The following is a 27,753-nucleotide window of genomic DNA, read 5'->3' on the forward strand; positions in this document are numbered from 1 at the left end:
GGCACAAAAGTCTAGCTTGATGTTTAAGTACCAAGCTTCAAAGCAGAACATACACATTGCCTGACTGCACCCATGAAGCCTTGAGGGCTCACAGCTGACCGTAATCCTTTAGTAGATGTCCTGTGCACTATGGCTATGGTTGATCAATAGCAGTGTGGGGGAAGGATGGCTAAACCTAATCACCAGTCCAGCTACATCCCTTACTGAAGTGCAGTCCAGTCCAGCTGGGAGCTTGTGGCTCAGGGTCTGTGCAGGGTTCAGCCTCCTCACCTCTGATCACTGTGCATAGAAACAGCTGCTCTGTGCAAGGCCAGAGGGCACCTGAGCTCCAAGGACAGAAACCCTGGTCCTCACTGTGGAGTGTTGATCCTGGGACCTAAAGGATGCACCTACACATTCATTAACGCACAGTAGTTACTGTGCATTTAGTTTAGTACTTGCTTAATGAAGTACTAACTAAATGAGCAGTCACTACAGAACTACAATTACTGAGCAGTAGCACCGGCACACGGTATTTTTGTGACACTTACTGCACAGTATCCTAATAACACTGTGCAGTAGTGTATTAGCATGGTTTTTGACTGGCATGCTACAGTGCAGTAAGCATTTTGTGTAGACGCACCTAAGGAGGAGCATTTTAGCTGACATTACCCATCACCCTCCTAGGGAAGGCAGGCAAGAAAAACGTTTAATTGTGTACAACCTACTGGAAGGGAGTCCTCATTCCACCTTCATAAATGGGCATGATCTGACAGATGGGGAGCGTTTAAGAGAGAGAAGCAGTTATTCTCTTGTTTGGCTCCTGGTAACCTGGCTCTGGCCTGTTCTGCCCGAGGCTGCCTTCTCATGTGGGGTGCAGGAGGACGGGGGGAGCTCCCTCTTACAGACATGCTCACAGGCACCTTCTCCTTCCCTTCTGATAAGAGATCACTGTTCACCCCCGGAGGGCTTGCAGGGGCACTCAGGTTACCTATAACTAGGACCATCAGCACAGACAGGGCTTTAACACAGAATCATCCTTGCAGGCTGCAGCTGTAGAAATAAAATCCATTGTGGCTCCACAGTTATTTCCCTGCAGTGATGTCCCAGATCACACTGCAGTGAAATTAAAAAAAAGTGATTAAAAAAAAGTCTTCCGAGCTGGTGCTGAGAATCTAACAGGGCTCCAGCCCCATTGTCTCTGTGCCTGTGATGGAAGTCAGGCTGGCGGTGCTGCTGCTAAGGCCTGAGGCAGCGTGGATCCTGACTCCCTCTCTTGCAGGCATGCTGGCTCTGGGGTGTGGAACGACTAGTGGGAACGGGAACAGGATGGTGTCAGTATGTCCAGCAGCAGTTCTGAAACATCCCGACAGTAGAACAGCTGAGGACGACGATGCCATATTTGAAACGCATTCAGAGTCAAGCAGCGTTTTCCAGTGCTCAGGGCCGAGAAATTTATTGGGTAGCGAGGAGACAGGGCTTTGCTCCCCTGAGCCAGGAGCCCTAGCCAGCATGTTACTGATGCCTTGCAAACATGGGCTTGCTGGAGCATTAGGAGAATGGCGGAGTGCGCATGCACCCGGTTAGCTACACCACTGCTGCCTTGAGCTCTTTTCTAATGGGAGACTGAGACAAGGCTCTGCTGTCAGATGAGAAAGCCAGCAGTGATTAACCCTTGGGTTCCTATTCAGGGGGAGAGAGAGAAAAAGCCCCAACGCCTGCATGAGTCAGAAATGGAACTAATTATCCACCCTACCAGCACATAAAGCCAATACCTCAGGCTTGCAGACTGGAAGGGGAGACTCAGCAGCCTTGTAAAAGTCATTCAGGCCTTTGCTGTTGCTACTTAGCCTCAAACAGAGCTGAAATCGTTTTGCCCACTACAAAGAGAGAAATCTGGTCTGAACAGCACCAGCACTGCAGGCTTGTCAAGCCCACAGGAGGGAGCAGCCAAGCATTGCAGAGAGGGCTCTGGACACCTGTGCTGGGGAGGAAATGCCCTGTCCTGCACTCAAGTCATCAGCCTGGAGAAGGGCATGGCCCTGCAACACTCTCCATCAGTGTAAAGGAACTGACAGTGTGGTGTTTGTCCCTTGAGCATCAGCTGGAAGGGAACGCACACTTCCAGTGTGAACAAGTAGCAGCAGTAAGATGCGTGTCTGGAGAGGGAATTGGAAGATGAGTAAAATCGAGAGCCAAAGAGTAGCAGGGTGCCACAGATGCTTGGTAGGCTAAGGAGCATCTGTTGCTGCTGTCCAGGACAGCGCTTCCCTTAGCTCCAGTGGGTCCTTCTAGATTTTAGCCTGAAGGCCCTGGAGCTGAAGCCCCACAGTTGCAGCGCTGGTTCCCACTTGTAGCGTCTGCAAGAGAATGATTATCTAGCAACTGCCTCTGCAGCACACTGATTCAGTGGGGAGGCACAGAATAGTGACAATGGGCTTGCCTTGCTGGCATTGACCCCATGCTGCTGCCTCGCAGCTCACTGCTCTCTGCCCTGACCAGAAGCCTCTTCTAACAATTTGCCAGTATGAGCCATTCCTATTGGAGAGAGTGGCCAGGCAGGAGCCACAAGAGGTGAGAATGGGGCAGGAGATTTGGGCAGAAAGGTGCCAATGGGGCTAAGAAACATGCGATGCTGAGCCTAGATGGACCAGGAACATGATGGCTCCTCAGAAACCAGCATTTCTTGTGTACGTCTCCCTCCCATCCAGGTTCCCCTCCCCTCCTCCAAGCTGCAGTCTAAGGCTTCAAAAAGGTCTCCTGTTCCCCAGCTTATCTGCATCCTACACCATGAGAGGAGTCAGGAGCCAGATGTTCACCCTGACACCTGGGCAGGAAACCACAGCCCTGGGAGCAGCCACAATCCGAGCCAGCAGCAAAGGGAGTGAGCACTAACCCCCAGCTGGGGTATCGGGTTACACACAGCCAAAGGCTATTTCGAAGAAGAAGCCTGTGTGCGCAGCTTGGTAATGAAGTCCCTTCCAGTGCTGGGCCATTTCTCATATTGGAAACACATGTTTTGGGGGGAGAGAGAGAAGGAAGTGAAGAGTCAGACTCTGAAGCTATTATTGTTACCTGGAGAGCAGATGGGTTAGAGAAATCAGAATGAGCCATAAGGCTCCAGTGATTTTGGGGGGGAGGGAGGCAGGGTATCTGCTTGTCACTACCTTCCCTCCACATGTGATGGCCACACACATAACAGTGTCCAGGGACTTTTGGGGGGAGTGGGGGCAGGAGCGGCTGCCTGCGGGCTGGATGGTTTGCACTCTCTCAGAGGCTCCATTTACAAACCCTTTTTGTAACACAGATGGGCAGTACTAAGGGTTCAAACACCATCCTCCAGAACATGTGACACACCACACTTGATGCCTTGTTTGCATTCGAGGACTGGAAGGTGGATCAGGCCTCTTAAAGATGCCATCTTCCTTCACACAAAGGAAGGGCTCAAAGGTTCAGGCTTTTTCCTCTGCAGAAGAGTAGGAAGAGCATGGTCAACAGACTGAAAAATTGCCGCTTTTTAAATGGCCTATTACTTTAATAATGATCTGAAGACAGACAATGCCATCAGATCCCCCTGTTCCTACTGAAGGCTACAGCACATAAAACCCCAAGTCAGCAGCCCAAATCTAACAGTCCATGACACTGGGCTCCTTACAGACCACACATATGTGTAATATCTGCACTGTATTAAAACAAGTGCAGGGTGTTCACACTGCCAAGGACCCTGGCCCTAAGAAGCCCTTGAAAAAGAGGCTTTTGGGGGTTTAGTTGAAGCTGCTTTCCATGTGATACCAGCTGAACCAAAGAAGCCTCTCAGACTAAAATAAGCATCTGCAAAGGGGGTTTATACTCAATATTACTGTATCAGTTTGAATACACACCTTAGCTTATAAACTTAAAAGTCTTGCTCCTTGCTAGGGTACAGATAAATGGACCTTTCAGTTGCTTTCAAGGTTGGGGGAAGGAACTGTGGAGCACACATCAGCGGCTGCAATCCAATTTATGTCTGCAGGATCCTGTAGCAATCCAAGTAGCTAATTCACCCTACATTTGACCCTGAATGAAACAGGGTTGCAGCTGGAATGGTTTTATCCCACCTGTATTACTACAGAGGTTTGGAGGTGGAACAGTTATGTCATAACACCATCTGCATTGACAAACAGTTATCTCCATCTATACCCAAGTTGCATTTGCAAAGTCACATGGCCAGAAATGAGGCTATGGATGAGGTATGCTGTGACCACCTTCAAGATGAATAAGTTATTTGAAACTAACTCTGTCGTAGTTACCAAATTGGCTCTATTAGTCTGTGCTGTTAGGCCAGTTCACTTTACAAAAACAGGCACTCTGGTAGAGACACATACCAGTTGCAGTGTGTTCTTTTCTGGTCATCTAAGTTCCTAAATGTCACTTCATGCACAGGCTGGCAGCCTCCAGCATGCAGCCTTACACAAATGCCCAGACTGGTCATATACTCTGGCAATAATATGAGAGAGAGGGCAAGACCTTCCACCTCCCCCCACTCCAAATAGCTGATGTGTAAGGCATTCACCCGGGAGGCTGGAGGTCCTAGGTTTTGGCCCTTGCTCTCCTAAAGGGGGTTTGAAATTGGGTCTCTCTGACCTCCCTGCATAAATCAACCACCACATCGCAGCTCAGCCACTATCCACTCCTGCTGAAGACTGTACCCCTCCAATGAGAGGAAGGCCTGTGGGTGATGTGTAAGGCCAGGAGAAATTAAGCAAGCCAGAAGTCACTGGGCGCAAGGAGATGGCTGCTGGAAGAAAGGGCCCTAGATTTTAGCCTGGGCCCTTGTCCCCAGTGTGGCAGAAGCTTCCCCTCTTCACTGTTCCACCCTCCATCTATTTTTCCAAAGACTGTGTTAATGGTTTAGGTCCAAAAGGGCACTGGGGAAGGGTCAGAGTAATGGCTAACCAGGGGTGCAGTGCTTCATGTGCTGTTCCAGGAAGGAAAAAAGGACCCTGGTTCAAACCCCCTCCAGGTGAAGGAGATCTAGAACAGAGGGATCTCCAGCATCCCACGAGAGTGCCCTAGCCACTGGACTAGGATGCAAGAGGGACTTACCTACCCACATACCTTTTTCCTGTCCCAAGTGACTGAATCTGGATGCCTGGATGACCAGGAAAAAACAAAATGCCACTCCTAAATGCATTTGGGTTTAACCATACCACCAGATTTCAGACATCAGTCACACAGACCCTGGCAAAGCTACATCCCTTTCTAGATTTTAGTCAGCTGTTTAACAGGCCCTTGGGAAAAGGCAAGACAATGCCTATATATTTGTTTTTACCTGTGCCCAGCTAGGTTTGCTTTGTCCTGCTGCATGGGGAAGAGAGCTGGGCTACAGCACTTCTGTGTGCTTCTTGTGTGTGACTGTATGTTCAGAGTCACTGTGCAACTTCTGGTAGGAGAAGTTCACACCGACTCACAGGGAGTTATGAAACACTTAATGCAAAAGCTCTGTCCCCTTCTCCTGAGAGTTAGTTGACTAGAGGAAATGACTGCAGAGTCTCACAATGAGCAAAGGGGGTGTGAGCTTCTTGCCAACTGCTGGGGTGACTGAAGACAGCACCTGACAGACCCAAGGGGGGGCATGCTACCCTCCCTATAACAAAGAGTAAACTATTTGGATACAGGATACATACGAGTGACCGGTGGCTGGAATGAAGTATATACAGCAATGCACTCGGGTGTCTGGGATCCGCTTCTTCCGGTTAATGTTGATCTCCTCCTGCAGGTATTTCTCATACTGGTCATTGATGAACTTCATGATGGGCTGCCAGCTGTGCAGAAAGACACATGGACACGTGAGCTGGAAGGCAGGAAGAGACAAGACCGCCCTCTAGGCAGGGTTTTAATGGGAGTAAGCAGGAGCAGAGAGAATGATAACCATCTTGCAGGAGTGAGCCCCTGAACAGGAGCATAGGGGATATCTTAGTGTCCGTGACCACCTAGTCATAACGGCTGGAGGCAGCTCAGGAAAAAAGTCAGGAGTCCTGTGTGATAAACACCTAGCTGCTCTTCAGATTGTGGGAGTAGCAGACCTTGTTCATGCTCCTTGTTAAAGAAGCAGCTGCCTGAGAATCCCCCTGGCCCTACCATTAACAGCAAACAGAGTTCAGGATGCACAACGTCAGGAGACTGCAGCTACCTGAGCTGTGAACTCTGCCTCTCACACTAGGAGGAAGTGCATAGCTTCTGACCGTTGCCTTGGAAGGCTGGGCTCAAATGCAACCTCCTCTCACTGGTAACAAACGGAAATGCTAAATATCATGCTGGCTTCTCTGCCACCAGCCTAATACCAATGGTCATGCATCCTGTGACGGTTTGCACTCTGGCCCATTTCAGAGCAGAAATATTAAAGGAAGGTCAGATAAGCCATGGAAGGCCTCAAGGCTTAGCCCAGTCAGCTCCCAGCTCCTCATCCAAACTAGATCCCACATCCCAACCTGTAAGCAGGTGTCACTGGACCTTGCCCTTTGGGTAAATGGGGCAGAGCAGCTGGCCACTGGCTGTACGGACTACAACAGACCAGCCTCCAAAGCCTAACAAGACGATGGAGCTTTTAGTGCTTTTCTAAAAGTTTTTTTTTTTAGAGGGGTGAACAGTGTGGATGGGGCTAGGGAGAAGAACCTATGTTTATCTCTGCTGCCCACAGAGAAACCTTCAACCCCCACCCCTGCCCCCAGCTCAACACTGATGACTGTCACACTTGACCACATTCCCAAAGTGCTCAGCTTATGCCACAGAGGGAAGGTGCTTGTGGGTAAACAAATTGTTGATAATAAAATCATGCACACACACCCAGCCTTCAACACGGGGTGAGATGGCTGTTCAGAAACAGTGATTGCTCCTAGGATTTTCTCTCAAAGGCACCATTCTTAGCCAAGGTGATAAAGGGAAAAGGATCAGCCATATCAGCTATCAGGGTTTCACCTGAATTCAAATTTTCCCAGGCCATTTGCACAGAGGCTGGAAGTAAAAGAAAGCTGGCAGGGATTAGCTTCCCTCTGCAGCCAAACCATCCCAGCTGTTCAGCAGTCCCATCCTCCCCACTGCTACTGAGATGGAGCCCTGCCTCCCACTGTTCGGCCCCACAGCCAACAGAGGAATGGGGCTCAGTTTAACCTTCACTCCTAGAAAGACACTGCAGCATTTTGGTCATGAGCCCTGACCTGTCCTGCCCTCTGGGGTGGCTCAGAGCCCTTGGGAAGAAAGGAAGGCTGGTACATGACAAGACAGCTTGCATGATGGAAGACCGAGGCCAGCCAAGCATCCACGCAGCCAGCAAAGTGCACTAAGGGCCAAAACTCACCAGTTCTCATTGTTGATGTGGTCTCCAAATCCTGGGGTGTCGATCACAGTCAGCTTCATCCGGACCCCTTTCTCCTCGATTTCTGAAACAGACAAACATGCAGGGGCTGCATGTGTGACAGGGACCCACAGACCTAAATGCCTGGGGAGCTCCCCTCATCTCCAGATCAGCAGAGGTGTGGTATCTGCAACCCTCAAATGGATATATTGTCCCTCTAGCTCACAAGCATTGCAACTCCCTTATAACCCTGATAAGAAGGTGATTCAGCCTCTCTCCCTACAGGGAGAGCTTCTAGTCTTATGGCTATGAGACTAGATGGCCCTGTATGCCATCCCAGGCCCCTTCAGAAAAAGCACTGAGCAGATGGGTACGAGGAGAGCCCTTGGAGGAACAAGGCTCAAAGAGAACCTGCAGCACCCAAAGCCAAGTGTGTATACAGGCCCTGCAGAGAGACTCACCATGAGTAACAGACTTTATTTCAATGGTTTTGGGGATCCGCTCTTCTGAAGTTGGCTGCACAGATTTCCGGCTAATTTTGGATTTGAAGAGAGTGTTGATTAACGTGGATTTCCCCAAGCCACTCTGACCTGGAAGACAACAGAATGTGTGGATGTGAGAGTGAAATCATGTCCACTTCCCCCTCCCTGCAGCCAGCCCAGCATAGACCAGGATTGCATCTGCTACGAAGGCAGAGCCCACTCTGCTACCAACAGCTTTGCAAACAGCCAACAGATCCTTTGTGGAATTGAGCTTGCTGTCTTGCCGGATGGCACTTCCCATAAGACGAGGACCATGCATTGGCTCAGGCACACGCGGTGCCCTCTCACAGCTAAGCCACTTTAGATGCACTCTCATTCTGTGTTTCAGTCAACTGACATAGGGGAGCAGTTCCTTTAGCTCAAGTCTGTGTTGGGAGGGAAAAGTTTCATTTCTCTCTTGTTCCACAGACAGGTCAGATTTAATAGGGCCAGAGGGCAAAGGGTCTCTTAAGGGTGGGGCATCACAAGGTAGACTGGGCTAAATCCTGATCATGTCACAAGGTAGATTGGGCTAAATCTGTCTCTTTAGCTCCACTGGAGGGGGTGGGGCAGTAGAACCACAGCTCAGTTGTTAGCGGGGAAGCTTTCACTTTACACCATCCAGCAGCGCTCACTGAAAACCACTTCCTTTGGTAGTCAACACATTTCCCTGCACCCATGAGAAGTAGAAACAATATACATCTGTTTTTTGGGCTCTGGGATGGCAAATGCAGGCACCCAGGCTCTTGTGAATAGAGATAGGGGGTTATGACACACTCAGCATGAGGGGTGATGCTTATGAAGTTCCACTTCTGACCTTGAGGGCCCTGGCACTGAACCTGCAGTAAATTTATTTCCTTGCTTACTATGAGCATGGGAAGCAGCAGCACAAAGGCTGCTGGGTGACGGAGGTCCTCTTTAAGGGACTCACAGATGAAAGGGCCATGAAGGAAGGATGGACATGGGGGTTCCTACCAGAGGTCTACCTCCTGACAACCCCACCACACATTTCTGGTATCCTCATCTCCATTTCTACACAGCTGATCCCAAGTTCTTGATTTCCCCTAGGAGAAGATCTTCTCCAGCTCTTCAATAATCCCGCAGGGGATAGATCCTAATGGCTCACTAACCAACAACCCAGTGAGTTACGGCTGGTGTCACAAAGAGGGAATAAATTAAGCCAAGGGACTGATCGGTTCTCTCAGCAAACAGATGATACAGCTGCTCTGGCTCTGGAGTCAGGACTGATTTAAGAGGGCCAGAGGGCAAAGGGCCTCTTAAGAGAGTCAGATCTGTGCAGGCCAAAGCTGTTTAAGCTAAATCTGTCCATTTAAATCAGTGTTTCAGGAGAAACAGCACAATGCTTGCATGAGACAATCCTCAAGAGATATCCCACCCGTAGGCAAAGGGAGGCCTCAGATAACAGCAGCAGGGCCGCTCGTTTTGTAACCCCATGTCCGGGAAGCCCTTGCAAGAATGCTTCATGTGCTCAGTTTAAACTCTCCCCCCTCATCAAACCTAATGCCCCAGCCCTAGAAGAGCAACTGCAGCAAGCCCCGCTTTCCAGGAGGGAATCCTTATCATGCACTTGGGTGCCTGGGATCCGCTTCTTCCAGTTAATGTTTATGCCCTTCTGCAAGTACTTCTCATACTGGTCACCGATGAACAAAGTGGGCTAGTGGGAGGCACTAACAGCTCAACAGCTCATGGCCAGTTAGGGAAGAGCAAGAGTTCCCTGGGGTCTCCTATCCCATTCGAACTTTTGATTGACCCTTTCTCCTTTGTCAAGTTTGTTCTTGTGACCAGACTGCACAGACCTTGCAAAGGGCTCTGAGGCGGAAGTATCTTTGACCACAGAAATACTGCTGAATGAACCTTGCAGCACACCAGACTCAACAACTCTGTTCTGGGAGTGCCAAAGTGAATTCTCACCAACTCTGTTCTGGCCCTGATGCAATTTCTTGTGAAAAAGCACTGTTTCTTTCATGCCACGTTGCTAAGGTGCGCCTGCATTGATGTGTCATAGGATAGATGGGAATAATGACAAGCAGGAATGCTCCACCCTCTGGAGGGGCTACTCATGAACACAGTGCACCCCATGGACAAGGCAGGGGGAACCAATCGGTTCTTAAAAGAAAAGGCAGAGGAAGCAGGGCACAGAGAGCTCCTGTGCCAGGACCACATCCACTGAGGCAGGCCTTAAAAAGACCAGGAGAGAAGACTCTAGCCAATGCTACAGCTGCCAGACTAGCCACTTGGACGGTCCAGCAGGAGCCATCACACTCCTCCCCGTCTCCTCTGCCCTGCACAAGACAGACAGCTCCAGACAGCGATGGGTGCGTGCAGACCGCCCAGGGTAAACAGTGCCACTGAAGGGCACGACAGCAACAGGCCGTTATACTTGCAAACGAATCTGCCAACACACCACACGGCCCCACAGCTATTGAGGATTACCTAGTGCTGTGCCAGATGGGTCACTGTCTCTTAACACGTGGCTGGGCAGTGTCTTAATGAAGGGCCCCATTTCAGCTGGGGTCTTTCCCATCAACAAGCTGAAGAACAAAGGCATTGGCCTGGTCCCCACATCTTGGCAACAGTTCTGCAGCCAGAGTCCTGTGGCTCTGCTGATGCCGAGAGGCAGGACCAAATCCAGCTCGCAGCTTCAGAGCCGTGTGGGCTCCACTGTGCCGACTTGCTTGTCAGTAGCTAAAACAGCTCTGGGGGCAAAAGAAACATGTGGAACGGATACCGGCCAAGTGCTCCGTGCCCTTTGCTCAGCCTTTCATCAAGCAGCACAAGGGTAAACAGATTCTGAACTGTAAACACACTTGGCTAATCTGCAGTTCCTTTTGTGGGCTTGGTAATTAGAAGCACCTGGGAAGGGAAAAAAATGTTAAAAGGTGACACATAGCTGCAGCTTGCATTAGTCAGCCCCTGCGCCTGCCTCGATTCAAACTGCTGGAGTGTGACGTCATCTGGAGACAAAAGGGCAAAAGGAGAAACGGCATCTTCCAGGAGCTAGCATTAAAGGTGTGGGTCTGGATTCCCAGCTTCCTGGTCAGGACAGAGTTCCTCAGAGTCCGTGTTGTTGTTCTGCAACTCATCAATATCCAGGGCAAAATAAAGGAAGAGGAGGCTGTATTTTACATAGACCGTTACCCGATTCTTCCCAGACCCAAAGTGGCAGGGACTGGGGTGTCCAATCAGTCCCGGAGAATCCAGGCAACCCCACAACTTGAAGACTCACTTCCATGGATCTGATCAAAGCTCAGAGACAGACCAGGGTGGATGACACGCCAGCAAATAGAGCTAAGGTGGCAAAAGGGCATGGGAGAGCCTGTTGCGACGGGTGTAGTCAGGGCAAAAGTACTTAACCCAACTGAATGAGCTATGTGCTGCACAAAAAAGATGGTCCTGGAGGGAGGCACTGGGGCTGGGACTACTATAGGCTCAAAATGCAATCCCAGCAAGTCACTAGACTTCACTGAACCTCAGTTCCTTATCTATAAAACGGAGGCAATGATAACGATGATTCTTCTCCATCTCTGCAGGTGCTTAAATGCTAGAGGGAAGTGGTATATGAAAAGGCCTGGGTGTTACTGGAGTGCGCTGACCCACCTGGGTGCTGCTGAAAAAAGAGGACAGGCAAGAACTCAATGAAAAAGATGCTGCAAAGTCAAGGGTTTCTCTGAAGAACTGCAAGCTATTCACATGAGCAGCTACCCTCCTACAGAGGTTTACCTGCTGTTCTTCAAATTTAGAGATCACATTAAGTGCACTGAGCCTGTTTGGATGGCCCAGGACACATGCAATGGACTAAATCCATAAGGAAGAAAGAACAAATCATGCTTGGTTCACTCCCCTTTTTCTGAGAGACTTGTGAGAGGCAGCTGCCAGATAAGCTTCAGCAGGGTGTACAGCACCCAGGTAGAGTGACTGCTCCTCAAACACATGAGTTCTGCCCCAGAGAAACAGCCCCATTTAGCAGGAGTCCTGAAATAAGCAGCTGTCCCATACCTTTTCCCATACATGTCCTGGCTGAAGAAGCCTGTTATCCCCCTGCCTTGGCATAGAGCAGAGTCAAATGGAGAGTGAAGCCATCCAGGGAACATATGTCCCAGTTCAAGGGGCTCTTCACTGATCCTATGCAGGGGTCACCCACCCATTTACATGTGCTGCCTTGCCCCCTTACTCTAGCTCCTGCCCTGTGTTTCTCTGTGATAACTGGAGATTTTCAAGCTTGTTTACACTGCCATGAATTCCCCGGCCTATAAACACGCCATGCAGAGTCTGCCAAGAAAAGAACAATGTTTTCCAGCTGCCGTGAAGCAGGGGCTTTCATACCACACACAGCGTTCTGCCAAGGCAAGGCCAGGCCCCTCTGCAACCTATCCCAGAGTCATCAGCACAGCAGAAAGAGGAGCCTCCTCAAGGCAGCCTACTTCTGGAGGCCAAAAGAAGAGCCCTCAGCATCATGGGCACAAATGTGAATCCAGGGGCAGAGCAGCAGTGAGTCCTGTCCTGGCCAGGACTTAAGGAGGCAGCTCGTGTAACTTCACCTCCCAGAGAGGGACTCAGAAGCTGAGGATCTGAAAGAGCCCCCATACAGGGGAACTTGGCTGAAAATGTTGAACAGCAGCTGTGTCGGGGAAGACACCCTGGGAAACCTCCAGGAACTGGTCCGAGTGTAGGGCTCGCATTGGGCTCACTGTATAATTAGCTCTATGGAGGCATGTGCCAAGAGGCAGTGGAGCTTGCATGGCAAGTTGTGAGAAGTCCAGGGCAGAAGCAAGTTCCCAGGAGAGTGGAGGTAAGAGGAAGGGTTATAAGGCCTGATGCACTTTGGAGTGCACTGAGCCACCGCATTCATTTTCAGTCCCCAGACTTTTCTGGAGCATTGTACACCCTTCACTGCAGAGGGGGGCAGCTGACCACTACTCTGCACAGCCAGCAGCAAGAGACACAGAGGGACTTGCCTGGAGCTCTCCTCCCCCCACGTTCTCATTGACACCCTTGTGCTGCTGCAGGCACAGAGAGCAGCTCTCATTGCTGGAGACTCTGTAGCCTTCACAAAGGATTCAGCTGGATCCCTGGACCCCAGACCGAGTTGAAAGGCCCAGGCCACCTCACCGTTTACCTTGCAACCTGAGCAGCCTGCCCCTGGCAATCATTATAAGCCTGGGGCTGCGATGTCACTTCTCCGCAAACATGCTGATAGCAAAAGGAGCACTGGCCTACAGCTACAGACTTTTCTCTAAGTTTGCTCTCAGGGAAAACCTCCCCTTTCACAGCCTAGTCAAGAGCACCCACATGCTCTTCACTTCAGATTTCAACCATCTCCTGCTGACACAGGCATTTTTAACCTAGAACAAGTTGGTTACAGCCAAGCTGCAAACTCCTGAAATTAGGGGTTCACACAACAGAAACGCAGGCAGCCATGGCAGTACAAAGCAGGTAGAGCAGTGTAAGGAGGCAGCAGGCCTCAAGCAAGGGGAAGTTGTTTGAGTGGTTGTTGGGGAAGGACCTGAGGGCAAACCTCCATCTTTCTCACTCCACATTCGCTGTAGCTCCAAAGGGCAGATCAGGCCTCAACAACATCAGCCTCCTGACAGCTGGATTTTGGCCCAGAGCTTGCAACTCACAAGCCTGGAAAAAAGAGTAAACCCAGCTCTCCTTCTTCACCTGCCCTGAACTCCAGGGATGCTCCCATCTCAGCATACACTGCGTTTCAGGATCCCAGGGGAAGCTGCTGGAGACCCCTCAAGCTGGCAAACAGTCCAGCCAGGGGAGCTTCAAAATTATATACCAACTTCCCCAGCATTTCATAATCACATTAGCAAACCACCTGAGCAACTTCCTTCCCTGCTGCTCTCTGCCATCTTTCAATGTCGCATCCATCAGCAAGTGGTTTGTGCATTATCAAGCAAAGGCAATTAATTAGCATTGGAAACTCTGTGCTTCAGAATCACATCTGCAGAGCAACCAAGACTTGGTGCTTATGCTGAGTTCTGCTGTGCTGTGCATGGCCAGCCTGAGCCACAGGACCATTGCTATGGGTAACAATGACTTCAGTTTCCAAGTTGTGCTGCTGTGCATGCCCCCAACTATAACATCTCCGCCCCGTGTCCAGGCCACCTAGAGGAGAGGCCAAGACAATCGTGGAGTGAGATTGCCCCAGACTCCATCCTGCACCCATATAATGCAAACCCATGGCATTTGTACACTTGCATGTGCTGCAGTGCCAGGCGCTTTTAAAGGTGCCCAGCGCTGTGGCACATACATTTGTAAAAACAGCGAAATGCACATCAGCGGTGAGAAAATGGAGGCAGCACGCTTTTAAATTAAAACACATTGAAGGTGTTTTAGTTCAAAAGTGCACCGCCACCACGTTCTGCATGCTGAAGTGCATTTCGCCATTTATACAAATGCATGTGACAGCTTTGGGCATATTAGCTCACATGCTTCACAGATTATTAATCCAGTCTGCTCTAACGCACTGGATTTCCGGAATGTTGGAGCAAACAAAGTTGTGTGTATAAAGGCCCCCATAGATTTGGGGAAACTCTCCAATGGGGCCCCAGCTGAGATGGGCCAGGAGATGCCACAGAAGGAGGCTGAAGTCCTGCCAGGTCCTCCTGGCCTCCTGCTTCGACCAAACCACTGCATGGGGCACTGAACAGGAATGTGGAGGCAGTGTGAATCATGGCAGAAATTAGGTGGCAACAATGTGGCCTGGTAGCAGGGACAGCCCACTAAAAAGCCACACAGACATCTGCCACACGGCAAATAAATCCTTAACATCTGGAAGCCATGCACAGCCACAAGGGCAAACAGGCGCTTCCAACAAGCTGACCTTCAGCCAGTCCCTCAGAAGCAGGAGCGGCTTTGCTGACTCCCACTCAAAAGATCCCCATGTTCAATCCTAGACGCTGCTCTACAAGGGAAGACAGATGGAGCGCTAAAAGGCAATGCACAGTGCAGACAGCCTGAGGAGTGTGGCCCCTGAGGACTCACCGACCACCATGATGTTGAACTCAAATCCCTGCTTCATCGCTTTCCTCCTCATCTGTTCGAGGATGGCATCGATGCCGACGTAGCCAAAGTCCACGGCAGGCTTCTCTGTCCGCGTTGGCGCAGCCTGCTTGAGGCCGGAGTCTCTGGGGGCATCCGTCATGCTGGGTGTGTAACTAGGAATCACCTCAGTGCCTGCCAACAAAAATGGAGAGCAGTTATAAAGTGCTGAGTGGGAGTGGGAATTTTTCTTGTCTGGGAAGGGACCTCCTCTCCAAGGTGGGAGGGAGGTGCTTTCTGCTAGGGGCAGTGCCTTTACTGCTTGTCATGGTGAGAGTGGGGGGACAGGAAGGCTGAACAAGGATAAGGCATCCCAAAGCAGGCTTCTGCTGTGCGCTCTTAACTCAGTCTGGCCTTCCAGGCCCTGTGCCCATCTCTGGCTCCAGCAAAGTCACAAAGCTTATTTGAAAGAGCAACCTGAAGTCAAGTCCTCCAGTCTGGTCTGTACCAGATAAAATATCTCCCAGATCTTCCCCGCCCCGAGAAACCACCCCCAATCCCAACAGGAGCAAAGACCACTCTGGCAGCAGGTTCCTAGACCTCCAAATGAAGAAAACCCATCACCATAAAGACAGCAGCAGATTTCAGAGCCAAGAAACCCCTCAACGAAAGTCTGAAAGTTTGTTTAGTCAAGAATGATGAAATCTTGATAACACAAGACTTCAACTTTGACTCGGTTATTATGGACTTCCAAACCTAAGACAGTTTCCCAGGCGAGCTCTACCAGAACAATTACCCGCTCGAACTATGTGGTGAAACACAGCACAGCCACATTTGCGGGAGAGAGAGGGCTTTTCTTTGACTTATCCTAAACCACATCTATAGACAGTGCTCTGAAAGTGACTCTCGCAGCTCAGCTGTAGCGGTTACGTTACACCAGAACAGTTCTGCTGGTGGCCTTCCCTGTGCACAGGGGCCTTTGGCCTTGTTTCAGAGGTTGAGAGGCCTTACCCAGTTTGCCCAAGAGTGGCTGGATTTGCAGCTCTGCAGACAGAATCAGCACAGATCCCCTGCACTGTCACCAGTGAGAGACTGTGCTGGGCAGGGTGGAGGGAGCGGGGGGAGATGGAGGGCGAGTGTATAAGCATGGAGTGCTGTACTGCCTGTGAAAAAGCACTCTGCAAGGAGCCATTCCCACAAGTGTATTAACAGAGCGGCAGTTAAGGAAAGGAAAAGCTGCCAAAGGCTCATTTGCAAACACACAAGACTATGGCTTGACTGTGTCCTTGAATGTTTAGGGTGTCCTGATTAGGCTCAAGGCTGCCAAGTCTGCTTATAATAAATGGAATTGGGCTTGTTTTTAAAAAAAGTCGTTTTAATTTGTTGCGAGTCACGGGCTGCATTTCTGGGGGACTTGTTTTATTTGGAGGTCGCTTATTTGGGGGTTTTTTGTAATAGGTGACTTTAAAAAAGTTATAGTTCAGGGGTGGGTAAATGGCAGATCTGACCAGCAGCTGAACTCCATTTCTCAGCGGTCCCTGCCCACATGGCTGGGGCTAGTGTTCATGGAGACCCCAGCAGCACCTGCACTGTAATGGTGTGGGGCTGGATTTCCATGAGGATGGGCCCCAGCAGCACTGGCAGGGTATGCTGCAGGGTGCGGAGCTGCTCTGCAGCCAGGCTGGGATCTTACAGCAGGGACTGCATGGTCTGGATGCCCTGGGCAGGGGCGTGCAGGCAGCGAATCGTGGCTCTGCCCCAGACCCCTAGCTTGCACACAAGATGCAGATGCACTAGAGAGGAAATGCACAGAACGGATACACACAGTAGCAAGGCTTTACACCAGAGCCACATGAATTCACGCTGATGGACAGCTGGCAGTGTACTGCTGGCTCCAGCACAGCTCTTTGCAAAAATTACAGCCCCAGTGAGCCAGAGGCTGGTCCAGAGATCCTGAATTAGTGTTGTTTTTAAAATGGCAAGGCCCAAAGTGGAAAGAATTCTGATATACCAGGAGAAAAAATAAATCCACATGGAAAGTATGTTACCACTACGAGGAGCATTAGATTATGCAATGGTTTAACCCCTGCAGCCACAAAAACAGAGCAACACAAATAAACCTCAAGTGATTTTAGTGGGATTGAAACTTGAAGGTGTATGACTCTGGAACTGTTTGCATCCATCCTTAACTGCGTGCCCTAGTGCATAAGGTGTCTGACTTTGGATCAGAAGATTAAAGGTTCAAGTTCCTTTATGGTCAGTAGTTCTTTTAAGGGTTGGACTAGATGATCTACCTATCAAGGTCCCTTCCAACCCTAATCTTCTGTGAGTCCATTAATGTTTTTATGATATCTGGAAGGGAGCCTGGCTGGGGCAGGACAGGGCAGCACTGGAGCTGAAGGTTATAGCAGCAATGGGGAGAGATGCATTATTTGAGCCTTAGTTCTGTATTAGCAGCCTGTACCTGCACTATGACAGCAAGGAAGCAAATCAACTGAGGAAGCAAACAAAGCAGGCACCTACAGCCTCTCCCCCATATTCAAACCCACCCAGCTTCTACAGCCAGGCAACACGTGGCACCAAGGAAAAAATGCACCATCTACTGCCAAGCCCTGCCCTCACAAGTCAATGACCAGGCCCTTGCATGATAGAGGGGAATGGATTGGATATGCCCTGCTCGTGTTCCAATACAACCCAAAAAGGCCCATCCACTTGACTCCAGAGAGGAGCTGTTTCACCAGCTGCTCGGGATATGATAAAAGTTATACGACGTTAAGTGTTAACACATGCGCTGTCTTGTCACTGCAGATTTTAAGGGCCTGCTGCCAGCGAGCAAATGGTAATGCGAATGGTAATGCAGTGTCTCAAGTCCGGCTATAGGAAAATATGATTTTTAAAAGCTTGATTTTTCCAGGACTTCTCCCATTCCCTGCTGCTGCCTTAGAGAACTCCACAATCAGAACAGAATGACTGGATGTCAGGAGGGAAGCTGTAAAAAAGACCAAAAGGAATACCCTTTTTTGCAACACGGTTGAGGAAATTTCCCTTTAATTCACCATTACTACAAGCACACATGGTTGTTCCTTAGAATCATAGAAAGTTAGGGCTGGAAGGGACCTCAGGAGGTCACTTAGTCCAACCCCCTGCTCAAAGCAGGACCAACCCCAACTAGATCATCCCAGCCAAAGCTTTGTCTAGCTGGGTTTTGAAAACCTCCAAGGATAGAGCTTCCACCACATCTGTGGGTAACCTGTTCCAGTGTTTTACTACCTTCCTAAAATTCTTCCTAATATCTAACCTAAACTTCCCTTGCTGCAACTTGAGACCATTGCTCCTTTTTCTGTTGTGGCAGTGAGATGTGAACTAGCTTCAGGGCAGAAGTGACTGAACTGACAGTTAATAACAAGGAACTAACTGACAAAAAGTCATCACCAAGAAACCTGATGCACTTTGACATCCCATTTTGGCGTGGTGGGTAGTGACATGGCTTTCCAGACACCTTGCAATCAGGCCTGCTCCAACATCTAGAAGCACAAGTAACGCACCCAGTGCAGGGACCATCAGCAATATCAGGGACGCTGAAGTATCAGGACTTTGCTTTCATTCTGGCAGAACGGCATGGCAGGAGGCGTGTTTGCAAAGACAGGAAAAGCAAATTAGGGATTATATCAGAAGAGAAGCAAGGGTTGATCACATCCTTCCTGCCCCCTGGGTCATTTCTGCAGCTGTCTAAGGCCGGGGTGCTCAAGCCACAGCCTGCGGATGAGATCTGGACCCACAAAGCCATGTCATCTGGCCAGATGGGTCCGGAAGTTGGGCAGCAAGGGAGTGGTGGCATTTAACACTGCTACTGCCCCCCCTGCCAAAATGCCATGCCTCAGGTGGCTGTACTGGGCACAGGCACAGGCCCCCTGCAGTTGGACTGGCCCTGACTAGGCCAGCAATGTGCACTGGACTGGCCTGTGGATCAGATGGACTGATGTGGCAACACCTACCTGGCCCACACAGAGAAAAGTTTGGGCACCTCTGATCTAAGGGCCTTGTCACACATTCACTTTTAACTGTTGCAAGTCACTGGAATACAGTACCCTATTCAAGCTAGTACGCGTTAGGGGACAACTCTTGCCTGAAAGGGAACAACTTTGCAATGCCATTGCAGGTGGACTTAAAGTGTGCTCAACTGCTTGAATGTGCATCTGCTTGCATTTAAACTGTACATAATGTTAAGCTCAACATATAACGCCACCTTAAGCTTGTCATCTTGTTCGTGGTAAGGGTACCTGAGCGGCAGTTTCTCATGGTCTAAGCATCATCACTCCACAGCTTATAGAGGGAAAATATCACGTTCAGGTACTGCAGCAAAAACACGGCTTCCTACCAGATGCACAGCTGTTGTTCTGCTGCCCACCCAATGAACTTTTAGCAACTGCAGGAGGAGATTTCACAAAACCCTGCTCTCCAGGAACAGGAGGCCCTTCTTTGAACTTGAGGCAGGGGTGTCAAACATACAGCCTACAGGCCAGATCCAGCCAGCCAGCCACCTCTATGCAGCCCACTGGGCTACCAGAAGTTGGGGATGGCCAGCAGCATGCATAGCTGGCCACGGAACCTGAAGCCCTGCAGGACAAGGCCACTTTGCCCACCTTGGCTTGCCTCACAGGCACTTGTCCCACTGCTTCCAGGGTGGCCACTGCCACCCCGTGAGTCCAGCCCAGTCCCAGGAGAGTTCGACACCCAGGACTTAATGAACTTCTCCATACAGGGCCTAAGACACAACTGAGCAGTTCCAACTCCACCCAGCAGAGGGCAATGATACACAGGAGCCTGCTCATTAGTGAACTCCTCATTGCCACTGACGGTTCACAAGCGACCCTCCAAACACCGCACCTTGCCCATGATCCACTCCCTCCTCAGAACCTGATCATGTGCATGTGAACAAGCCCGGGGCGAGACTCCAGGCAGCAAGGACCATCCAGTACAGCTGTGCAGAAGTCCCACTTGCTGGAGGCTCTGGGACTCTTGATAGGAACTAACGCGGGAGTCAAATTCAAGCCAGCGCAACAGCTGCGTATAAAAAAGGCCTACCGCATGGAGGTGCTGCACCGAGGGAGCGGGCAAAGAGAGCTCACCCGCTGTAGCGGACCAGGGACTGAGGCGGTGGCACACAGCGGGCCCCTGTGCACAGGCAGCTGCAGTCAGGACATTCGTTTCAGATGGCAGGAACCCCCCAGGCAGTGGGAAACCTGCTGTCCTTCAGAACAGCTCTTCCCAAGGGTTTCTGGATCAACCGACTGTGGCCAACCCTTAAAACTTGTTGCAGGCCACTGCAAGCTCTGGACCAGTTACAGGCCCCGCTTAGTGCTGTTCTGCTATAGTACTCATTTTAAATTGATATCTGATTCCACTTAGCACTCGCTGAGTTTCATTATAATGCTCAGCCGCCATCCAGGGTCATTAAAGACACTTGCAGTCGCCATCTTGGATCGTCAAAAACTTCCAATTTCGCTTAACGCTCAGTTTTTCAGAAACCAAATAAGAGCGCTAAGGGGGTTGCCTGTACAGAGAACTTCTCAGGACCACAATTTGGATCCACTTGTAGAGGCCTCCTCTGTACATAACAGCTAATGAAGACTAGGGTCAGGATGTGAATTTAAAATCCAGTGAGTGTTCCCTGGATACCCTGCTGAGTTAACCTAACGTGAATGGTGGTTAGGTTAAGCAGGAACAAGGACTCTTGTTCTGGAGTGAGTGTCTCCACACGTGTTGTTAATTGGGCTCAGTCTGCGTTCAGCAAGTCCTTGAAAATTCAGTAACTGCGATGAAGAGGAGGTCACAATATATGGCCTACAGCCCCCCTTGCACTCCACCCCCGTATTCACCCTTCCCTTGCTTGAAAGCAGCCATTTGAAGCTCATCTCCCACCCTCGCTCTCATCTGCGAGAGACAGAAGTTTTGCACACTACTTCCTAATCCCCACCCAGGGCCCCAGCTGCTGCTGCTTCCAGAGGCTTCACTGCTATTCAGTCAGGTATTAACACATGGGCCTTTCCCCACCACAATCTCCCACTCCCATTTCCAGCTTCTTGTCAGCTGCAGAAAGCTTTCTTAGAGAGCTCTGCACTGAGGTGCACACTTCCCTGGTCTCCTGGTTTCAGCCTGCCCTGAGTATCAAATGCAATCTCTCCAGCAGTTGCACTATGGAAAATGTTGGGTAGCACTAGGTGCGCAGGGCAAGGATTCACTTGTCCTTTTAATGGATAGAATGAGGGAGAGGAATCCAGAGGGCCAGAGAGAAAAGCAAAATAGAAAGGAAGAATGGCTGAAAAACAGGATAAAGAATTCGGAAAAAACAGGCTGGGCAACACGAGGCAGGTGAGTAGCTAGCAGCTCTTCCCAGGGAGCCAGCAGGAGCTGAGATCTGTTATCTCCAACATGACAACAGTAGGCTTTACTTAAACGCACAGCCTGGGGGCTGAAAAAGACTATGCAGTTACCAAAACTTAACGTAAAGGATGCTCATGAAGTGCAGAGTATTGCCAGTGCTGGGCACTTAAGGAACATTGCTTCTTGGCCTTTTGCAGGTTAAAATCAAGTGGGGGCATCTGAATCCCAAGACCTCTGGGCTTGGGCCTGCATGTAGGATGCCTGCCAATGGATTTGGGAGTATCTGAAGTTCCAGGGCGAGAGCCTGGGACGGAGGATGCTCGTCGGTTGTAATGCCATACATGGTGTTTAGATCGATTGAGTTCTGCCTGCTCAATCAATATAATTTGGAACTGATATGGCTGATCTGACTTGGAATACAATATATATATATATATATGTTTTTAAAAATCACCACCCTGGAACTGACTGGCTGCCCTCTTCTTCAAGGCTTCTGAAATAGCTCTTTGAAAGCTGCTTCCTCCTCACTCTTTCCAGACAAATACATTATCGCACAGTTGAGTTACAAAGCAGATGGCGGGCCTGAAAGAAACTAGACTTATGCACTTAATGTATATGCAGAGAACTGATGTTGGTTACAATGCAAGAAAGTATCAGCAAACTGGGACCAGCGTTGGGCAACACAAGTAACCCAGTTCTGCAGGCATCTGGGGTGCGTATACATGGGAGTACGCTGCAGCAGAAACAAACCCTCCGGCCTCTTCAGGAAAATGAAGCCAATCCCGCACCCTCTCCAGTCCATTAATGAATTGGTGTTGGTTCACACCCACCCTTTTCCCATCACAGGCAGGCTTTGGGAAGCACTGTGGTAGATCAGGCTCTGATCTCCCCTCCCTTCCCCCCATGCAGCAAAAGATTCAGTGTTCATAATTTCCTCCTGGACAGCCACAAGGGACCACTCTGATTTTATTCTGACCTATAAACGTCACCCAGCAACTTTTGCATGATTTTTGCTCCCCACTGAAGTACCATCAGTGATACCCAAGCTAGCACCCATTGGCTACAAATTCTGCAGCATGCGTCAGACTCCTTGCAGACATAGGCAGATGTATATCTGTCATGCTGGCTTCACTTTCTGACAGTTTTCTTCAGAAGAGATGGAAACTTATTTCAAAGTGATACCTGCAAGCTCCTTCAACTGGTGCACTGCTGTGTGTAGTCTAGAAAACACTGCCACATAAAAGTACTTTGAGAACCAAACCAAGTCAGGAGACTCCGAATTCAACTAAAAGAACAGCAGCACATGACAGTCTCTCTGTTTGCTTAGCTTGACATTATTCTAACCACATGCCAGCCCTTGCAGCGTGGTTGAGGAGCTGAGAGACCTTATTTCTCTAACCACAGAAGAATGCAGTTCAAGTGACAGACAAAGATATAGGAAACCAACAGGTCTAGAGACACTACAGAACAAGACCCGCTGGCATTCGGGCCAGCACCTTTTTCTGTCTGCAAAGGCGGTACAAAGAGAAAAAATTACAGGAGTTTGACTCGTGGCTCACCTCCTTTGGGTCACGCTAGCTTGTTTCCACAGAGGCCTGCCTCGCTGCAAGCACAAAGAACAGGAAATGTGAGCCACGTGTACTACAGAAACCACGTTAACTCCTCTTTTTGTACCAGTGCCATTCGTGGCTCCTGGCAGGGACAGAATGGTCAAACCCTAAAAGCCTCTCTGATGCGCTGGCAGGCAGCAAGGGGGTAGGGGGACTGTGGCATTTGAGATCAGACCACTGACCTCTCCAGCAGCAGGACACAGGAAGAAGCTGTCTCCCTCACTTGTCCTAGAGCTTTTCCTAACCTGGGGGGACGGGGGAGGCACCAAAAGGCCCAGGCAGTGTCTGCCTTACCATTTTAAGTGCAGAATTTCAGCATTTTAAACATGAAAGGAAAAGCAAAGGTCCTCAGTTACACAGGCTGAAAACGCAGCAAGAAGATTGTTAAAAATGAGCATAATTGGATATGACTCCCTGTCTTTTTGCCCAGCTTCAGGCACTGTCAGTAATCTTCAGAGCAGAGGCTTCCCAAGGCACAGACTCTGCCTAGAACTTTGAAGCCCTGAAATAATTAAAGGCAAAGGATCGGCATGTCCCAAACCCTGCCCTAATCCTACAGTACACATGGCAGTAACTGTCCTGCTCCACTGAGCAGTCCCATCAATGTCTAGAGGGCTACTTAGAAGTAAAGTCCATCATGCAGACAGGGTGAGGCAGACCAGGGTAACAAAGGAGTTGGTGAAAGGGAAAATTTAAGAGGTGGATAACTAAAGAGCAGAGTTGTGTCCCTGGAGGCTTTTTCTGGATGAGAAGTCAAGGCAGTAAGACAGTGGAGTGGGACAAGGGGAGGGACTGACTGGTAGGGCTGGTCATCTTAGGCATGCTGCTCTGGGTACTGCATCCCAGCAGGACAAGGAGGTGAAACAGCCCATGCTCTGGTCTGGAACGTCTTCCAGTAACAGGGCTGTATTCACTAGCACACAGAGGGCAGGGAGAGCAGGGATGCCCCCACCCCAGCTGTGACAGAGGCTGCCCCCACCTCCCTCCAGGGGCTGATTTGCTTACAGCCAAGCCAGCATGATGCTGGCTCTCTCATTTTCCCGCTGGGAACACAACTTGCTATTCATCTCATCCCCAAACAACACTGAGCATGGAAGCAGAGCCAGCCAAGGCAGGAGAAACAACGGTTCCTCTTGTTAAGCTAATGTAATTTATTGCAAACACAAGGGGAGGACAAGGGAGAAGGCAAGGCCTCCCTGTTAAGTGTTTACCAGCTGAACCTTGTGTGTACTCAGATAGACTCCTGTCCCAAGGCCTGCTGGGGAGCTGATGGAGCGGCTCTGCTTTGCTTTAGCATTTGCCATCCTTATAGTACAAGGCCCTTTCAAGGTTAGCTCCCAACAGAGGCCACCTGGGTCTGCTGCAGGAGAGCAGCCAGAGGATTCCTCCCCATGGATCCACTCTCAAGATAAGCTGCTCCAGCAGCCATAACCTTTAAACACAGCAAAACATGCCTCTAATTATTGCTGTGCCTGCTGCTTCCCTCAGACATGCTGAGAAATGCCTTGCATTCAAGCCTGCCTACCTTTACCCCAACCATGCATTTGGTCTAATAAAAGGGATCACCCACAGTGATCCTCATCCCTTTCCCCCCCCCCCCCTTTTTATATACAGCAAACTCAACCCCCGCCCCCCACGTCCCCCCAGGCAGGCTCCTTTTCCATCCTGCATTCAGCCCTGCCCAGCATCCTCAGAAAAGTGAAAAATCCAGCTACTTACCCTGGCTGCTTGTATTGCTGCTACCTCTCCTCCAGCTTGCAACAGTCTCCTCATTCCAATTGCCCTTATTTCCTCCTCCCCCTAATCAACTAACTCCTTCCAGTTGCCTCATTTTACTGGTGAGCTCGCTCTTGATTAGCTTCAGTCAGATTGCAAGCACATCTTCTTAAAGGGGCCTCACTGCCCAGCAAACTCCTTTTCCTTTCCTACCCTTTCCTGCTGCTATATGGACAACAGCCAAACCTGGCTCTCCCTTCCCAGGGAACCCATGAACGTGCAAAATCTCCTGTACCACTAGCAAGTGCCCTGCAGCAGGAGGAGGTTGCCAGCAATGCTAGAAATAATCTGCAGAGCTGCACTGCTACAACTTCCATTCCCCACAGCCAGAGGGAAGGGAGAGTGCCGTTAGTGCTAGGCAAGTTAATCCATTCCTGGGCAGTTTCTCTTGGTCCTAGCTGCAACAATTTGCCCCTGACAAGACAAGGCCCAGATATCTAGTATCTACAGCTCTAAGGGATGCCCTGCAAGATGGTTCTGCACCCTGCTGGGCCTGTGTCTGCTTCTAAGGACATATTTGTACTGGGCCCTCATAGGCGACTTTTCCTTGTTCAGAGGCTCCATCAACTTTTGAGGTGCTGGGAGCCCAGAAGCAGCTTTGGGACAGGGATGCACAACATACAGCCCTTGGCCTAACATCACTTTTAGTAGACCACTTTATTCAATGAAAAAACTGTGAAAAGCTGCACAGTCCCATCCCCTCACTGATGATTTGTTAATCTGTGTATACATCTGCATGTGTGGTCCACTTTCCCCTTGCAAAGGTGTTGAGAGCTCATGCCTGACCAGAGCTGATCCTACTGGCAGCAGCCTTCCTTTGGGCAGTGCACCTGGCAGGTGACCCTCGATGAAGGGAGAAGTGTACATGCCTGCTTTAGGGTTTCACTGATGCAACAGGCACAGATTCAGGCCTTGCCTAGACATGGATGGAGCAGAACAGACATGCATCTGGTAAAGATAGCCAGCACCAGTGCAAGTTACCAGGATGACTTACCCAGGCGAGCTGCCCAGGGCAAGACCTTTTTTTGAACTGGCGCCTTGGCAGAGAGATGCCACTCTGACTCTGAGAACTGGTGCCTTGGCACCCGGCTAGTACCCTGGTGTTTAGAATAAAAATACTGACATAGACAGTAGGGCTGTGCAAAGCTTCAGTAGCTGATTCAGTTCGGAGGAGATTCAGCCCAATTCGGGGACCGAATTTCCAAATTCGAACCGAATTGGGAGACCAAGTAAAAGCTCTGAATTGATTCGAAGCAATTGAATCGATTCAGGAAAGTTTTGAAAAAGATTTGGCTGATTCAGAGATTCAGCCATAGACTAAACAGGAAGCTGACAGCTGCCTCCACCTGGTAAATCTGTTGGGATTGGGGGAGGGAGGGATTGGGGCTGGGACAAGCTGCCCAGCATGCAGGGACTCAGGGACGGGGGCACAGGATGTGGACGTGGCAGTGCTCACAGCAAGAGCTATACCCGGCTGCTGCTTGCCCAGCCGGGTCAGGGGAGGGGGAGAGCAGGATGCGGGCACTCCAGGTGGAAGGGGGTAAGTGGCAGCAGGGCAGAGCCCCCGCTCCCAGCGCTGATGTGGGCAAGGCAGTACTGGGAGCAGGGGCTATGCTCTGCTGCCACCTAGAGCAAGCTGTGCCTGCATCACACACCCCTGCCCCGCACCAGCTGGGAAAGCAGCAGCCGGTGAGTGCAGGGCTTTTTTTTTAAAATTTTCTTAAATGGTGGGACTAGGTTGGGGCTGGGCAGGGGATGGGGCCAAGCAGGGCAGCCATGGGAGCTTCTCCCACAGCTCCCACTATCTGCGGAGAGGCAGGCACAGCCAGGGGAGCCATAGGAGAACCTGCAGCCACCTGTCTGTGCCTGCCTCTCCCCGGCTGATCTGAATCACTGAATCCCTCCGAATCAGCACTAAATCTTCCGAAGCTGATTCGGTCAAATTGATTCAGGACAATGATCCGAATCTCCAAATTGAATCACTGTACTCCAAATCGGCCGAATCCCAATCGAATACTTCCCTATTTGCAAGGCCTAATAGTCAGGACATATGGGAAGTTCCAACAAGCCTGGCTCCATGTTCAAAAAAGCCCCCAGACATAGTCACATCCCTCCTGACATAGCATCACAGCATCAGCTTGGGCAAGGCATGCTACAACCTAAACAAGGGATTTGGGGAGAAGCCCATCTCTACCCCTACCTATCGCCAGCAAGACACTGCAACAGCTTTGATACTACAATAAAATACTACAATGTTGATTTTAGAGATACTACAATAGTGTAGTATCTTAGAGATACTACAATAAGATACTACAATGTGGAGAGCTAAAAGAATTTTTTTTGACACCTCCACCTGGAAGAATATTTCCATAACCAACAGGAATCTACTTTCAACACAAATTCATCTGGTGACAACGCTGACAAAAAAAAAAGACACCAACAAATTAAAAAAACCCCTCAGACTGGATACCTAACAGTGGATGAAATTCAAACCTTGATCAGTATCTACAGCTCTAAGGGATGCCCTGCAAGATGGTTCTGCACCCTGCTGGGCCTGTGTCTGCTTCTAAGGACATATTTGTACTGGGCCTTCATAGGCGACTTTTCCTTGTTCAGAGACTCCATCAACTTTTGAGGTGTGGGGAGCCCAGAAGAAGCTTTGGGACAGGGATGCACAACATACAGCTCTTGCCCTGACATCATTTTTAGTAGACCGTTGTATTCAATGAAAAAACCGTGGAAAGTCGCACATTCCTGTCCCCTCACTGATGATTTGTTAATCTGTGTATACATCTGTATGTGTGGTCCAGTCTCCCCTTGCAAAGGTGTTGAGAGCTCATGTCTGACCAGAGCTGATCCTACTGGGCAGCAGCCTTCCTTTGGGCAGTGCACCTGGCAGGTGACCCTTGATGAAGGGGGAAGTATTGACTGCTTCAGAGAAAGAATGAACAATGAATTTATCAGCAACAAACACCACCGTAACAACCTGTTCCTCTCCGACAGAAGGGCCATATAATCTCTAAGGTCCAACCACCAAATAGTAATAAAACCAGCAGATAAAGGAGAAGCTATAGTTATCCTTAAATGTGAAGACTACATAAAAGAAGCCAACAAACAACTCTGCACTACTTGCCATAAA

General features: G+C 50.0%; 1 protein-coding gene across 3 annotated transcripts in view; it reads right to left on the reverse strand.

The window, feature by feature from the left end:
• The window catches only part of SEPT9 (septin 9), a 245,154-nt gene that overhangs the window by 16,514 nt on the left and 200,887 nt on the right, over positions 1 to 27,753 (reverse strand). For all 3 annotated transcript variants that reach the window (XM_019542692.1, XM_019542693.1, XM_019542694.1), the window contains 4 exons: positions 14,848 to 15,039; positions 7,774 to 7,902; positions 7,316 to 7,397; positions 5,646 to 5,783 (listed from right to left, as the gene is read on the reverse strand). In XM_019542692.1, coding sequence (XP_019398237.1) covers positions 5,646 to 5,783; positions 7,316 to 7,397; positions 7,774 to 7,902; positions 14,848 to 15,039 — 541 coding nt within the window. The remainder of the gene's footprint in view (positions 1 to 5,645; positions 5,784 to 7,315; positions 7,398 to 7,773; positions 7,903 to 14,847; positions 15,040 to 27,753) is intronic.

Source organism: Crocodylus porosus, unplaced genomic scaffold (assembly GCF_001723895.1).
Source record: "Crocodylus porosus isolate Cpor-Errol unplaced genomic scaffold, CroPor_comp1, whole genome shotgun sequence".
Classification (NCBI taxonomy): domain Eukaryota; kingdom Metazoa; phylum Chordata; order Crocodylia; family Crocodylidae; genus Crocodylus; species Crocodylus porosus.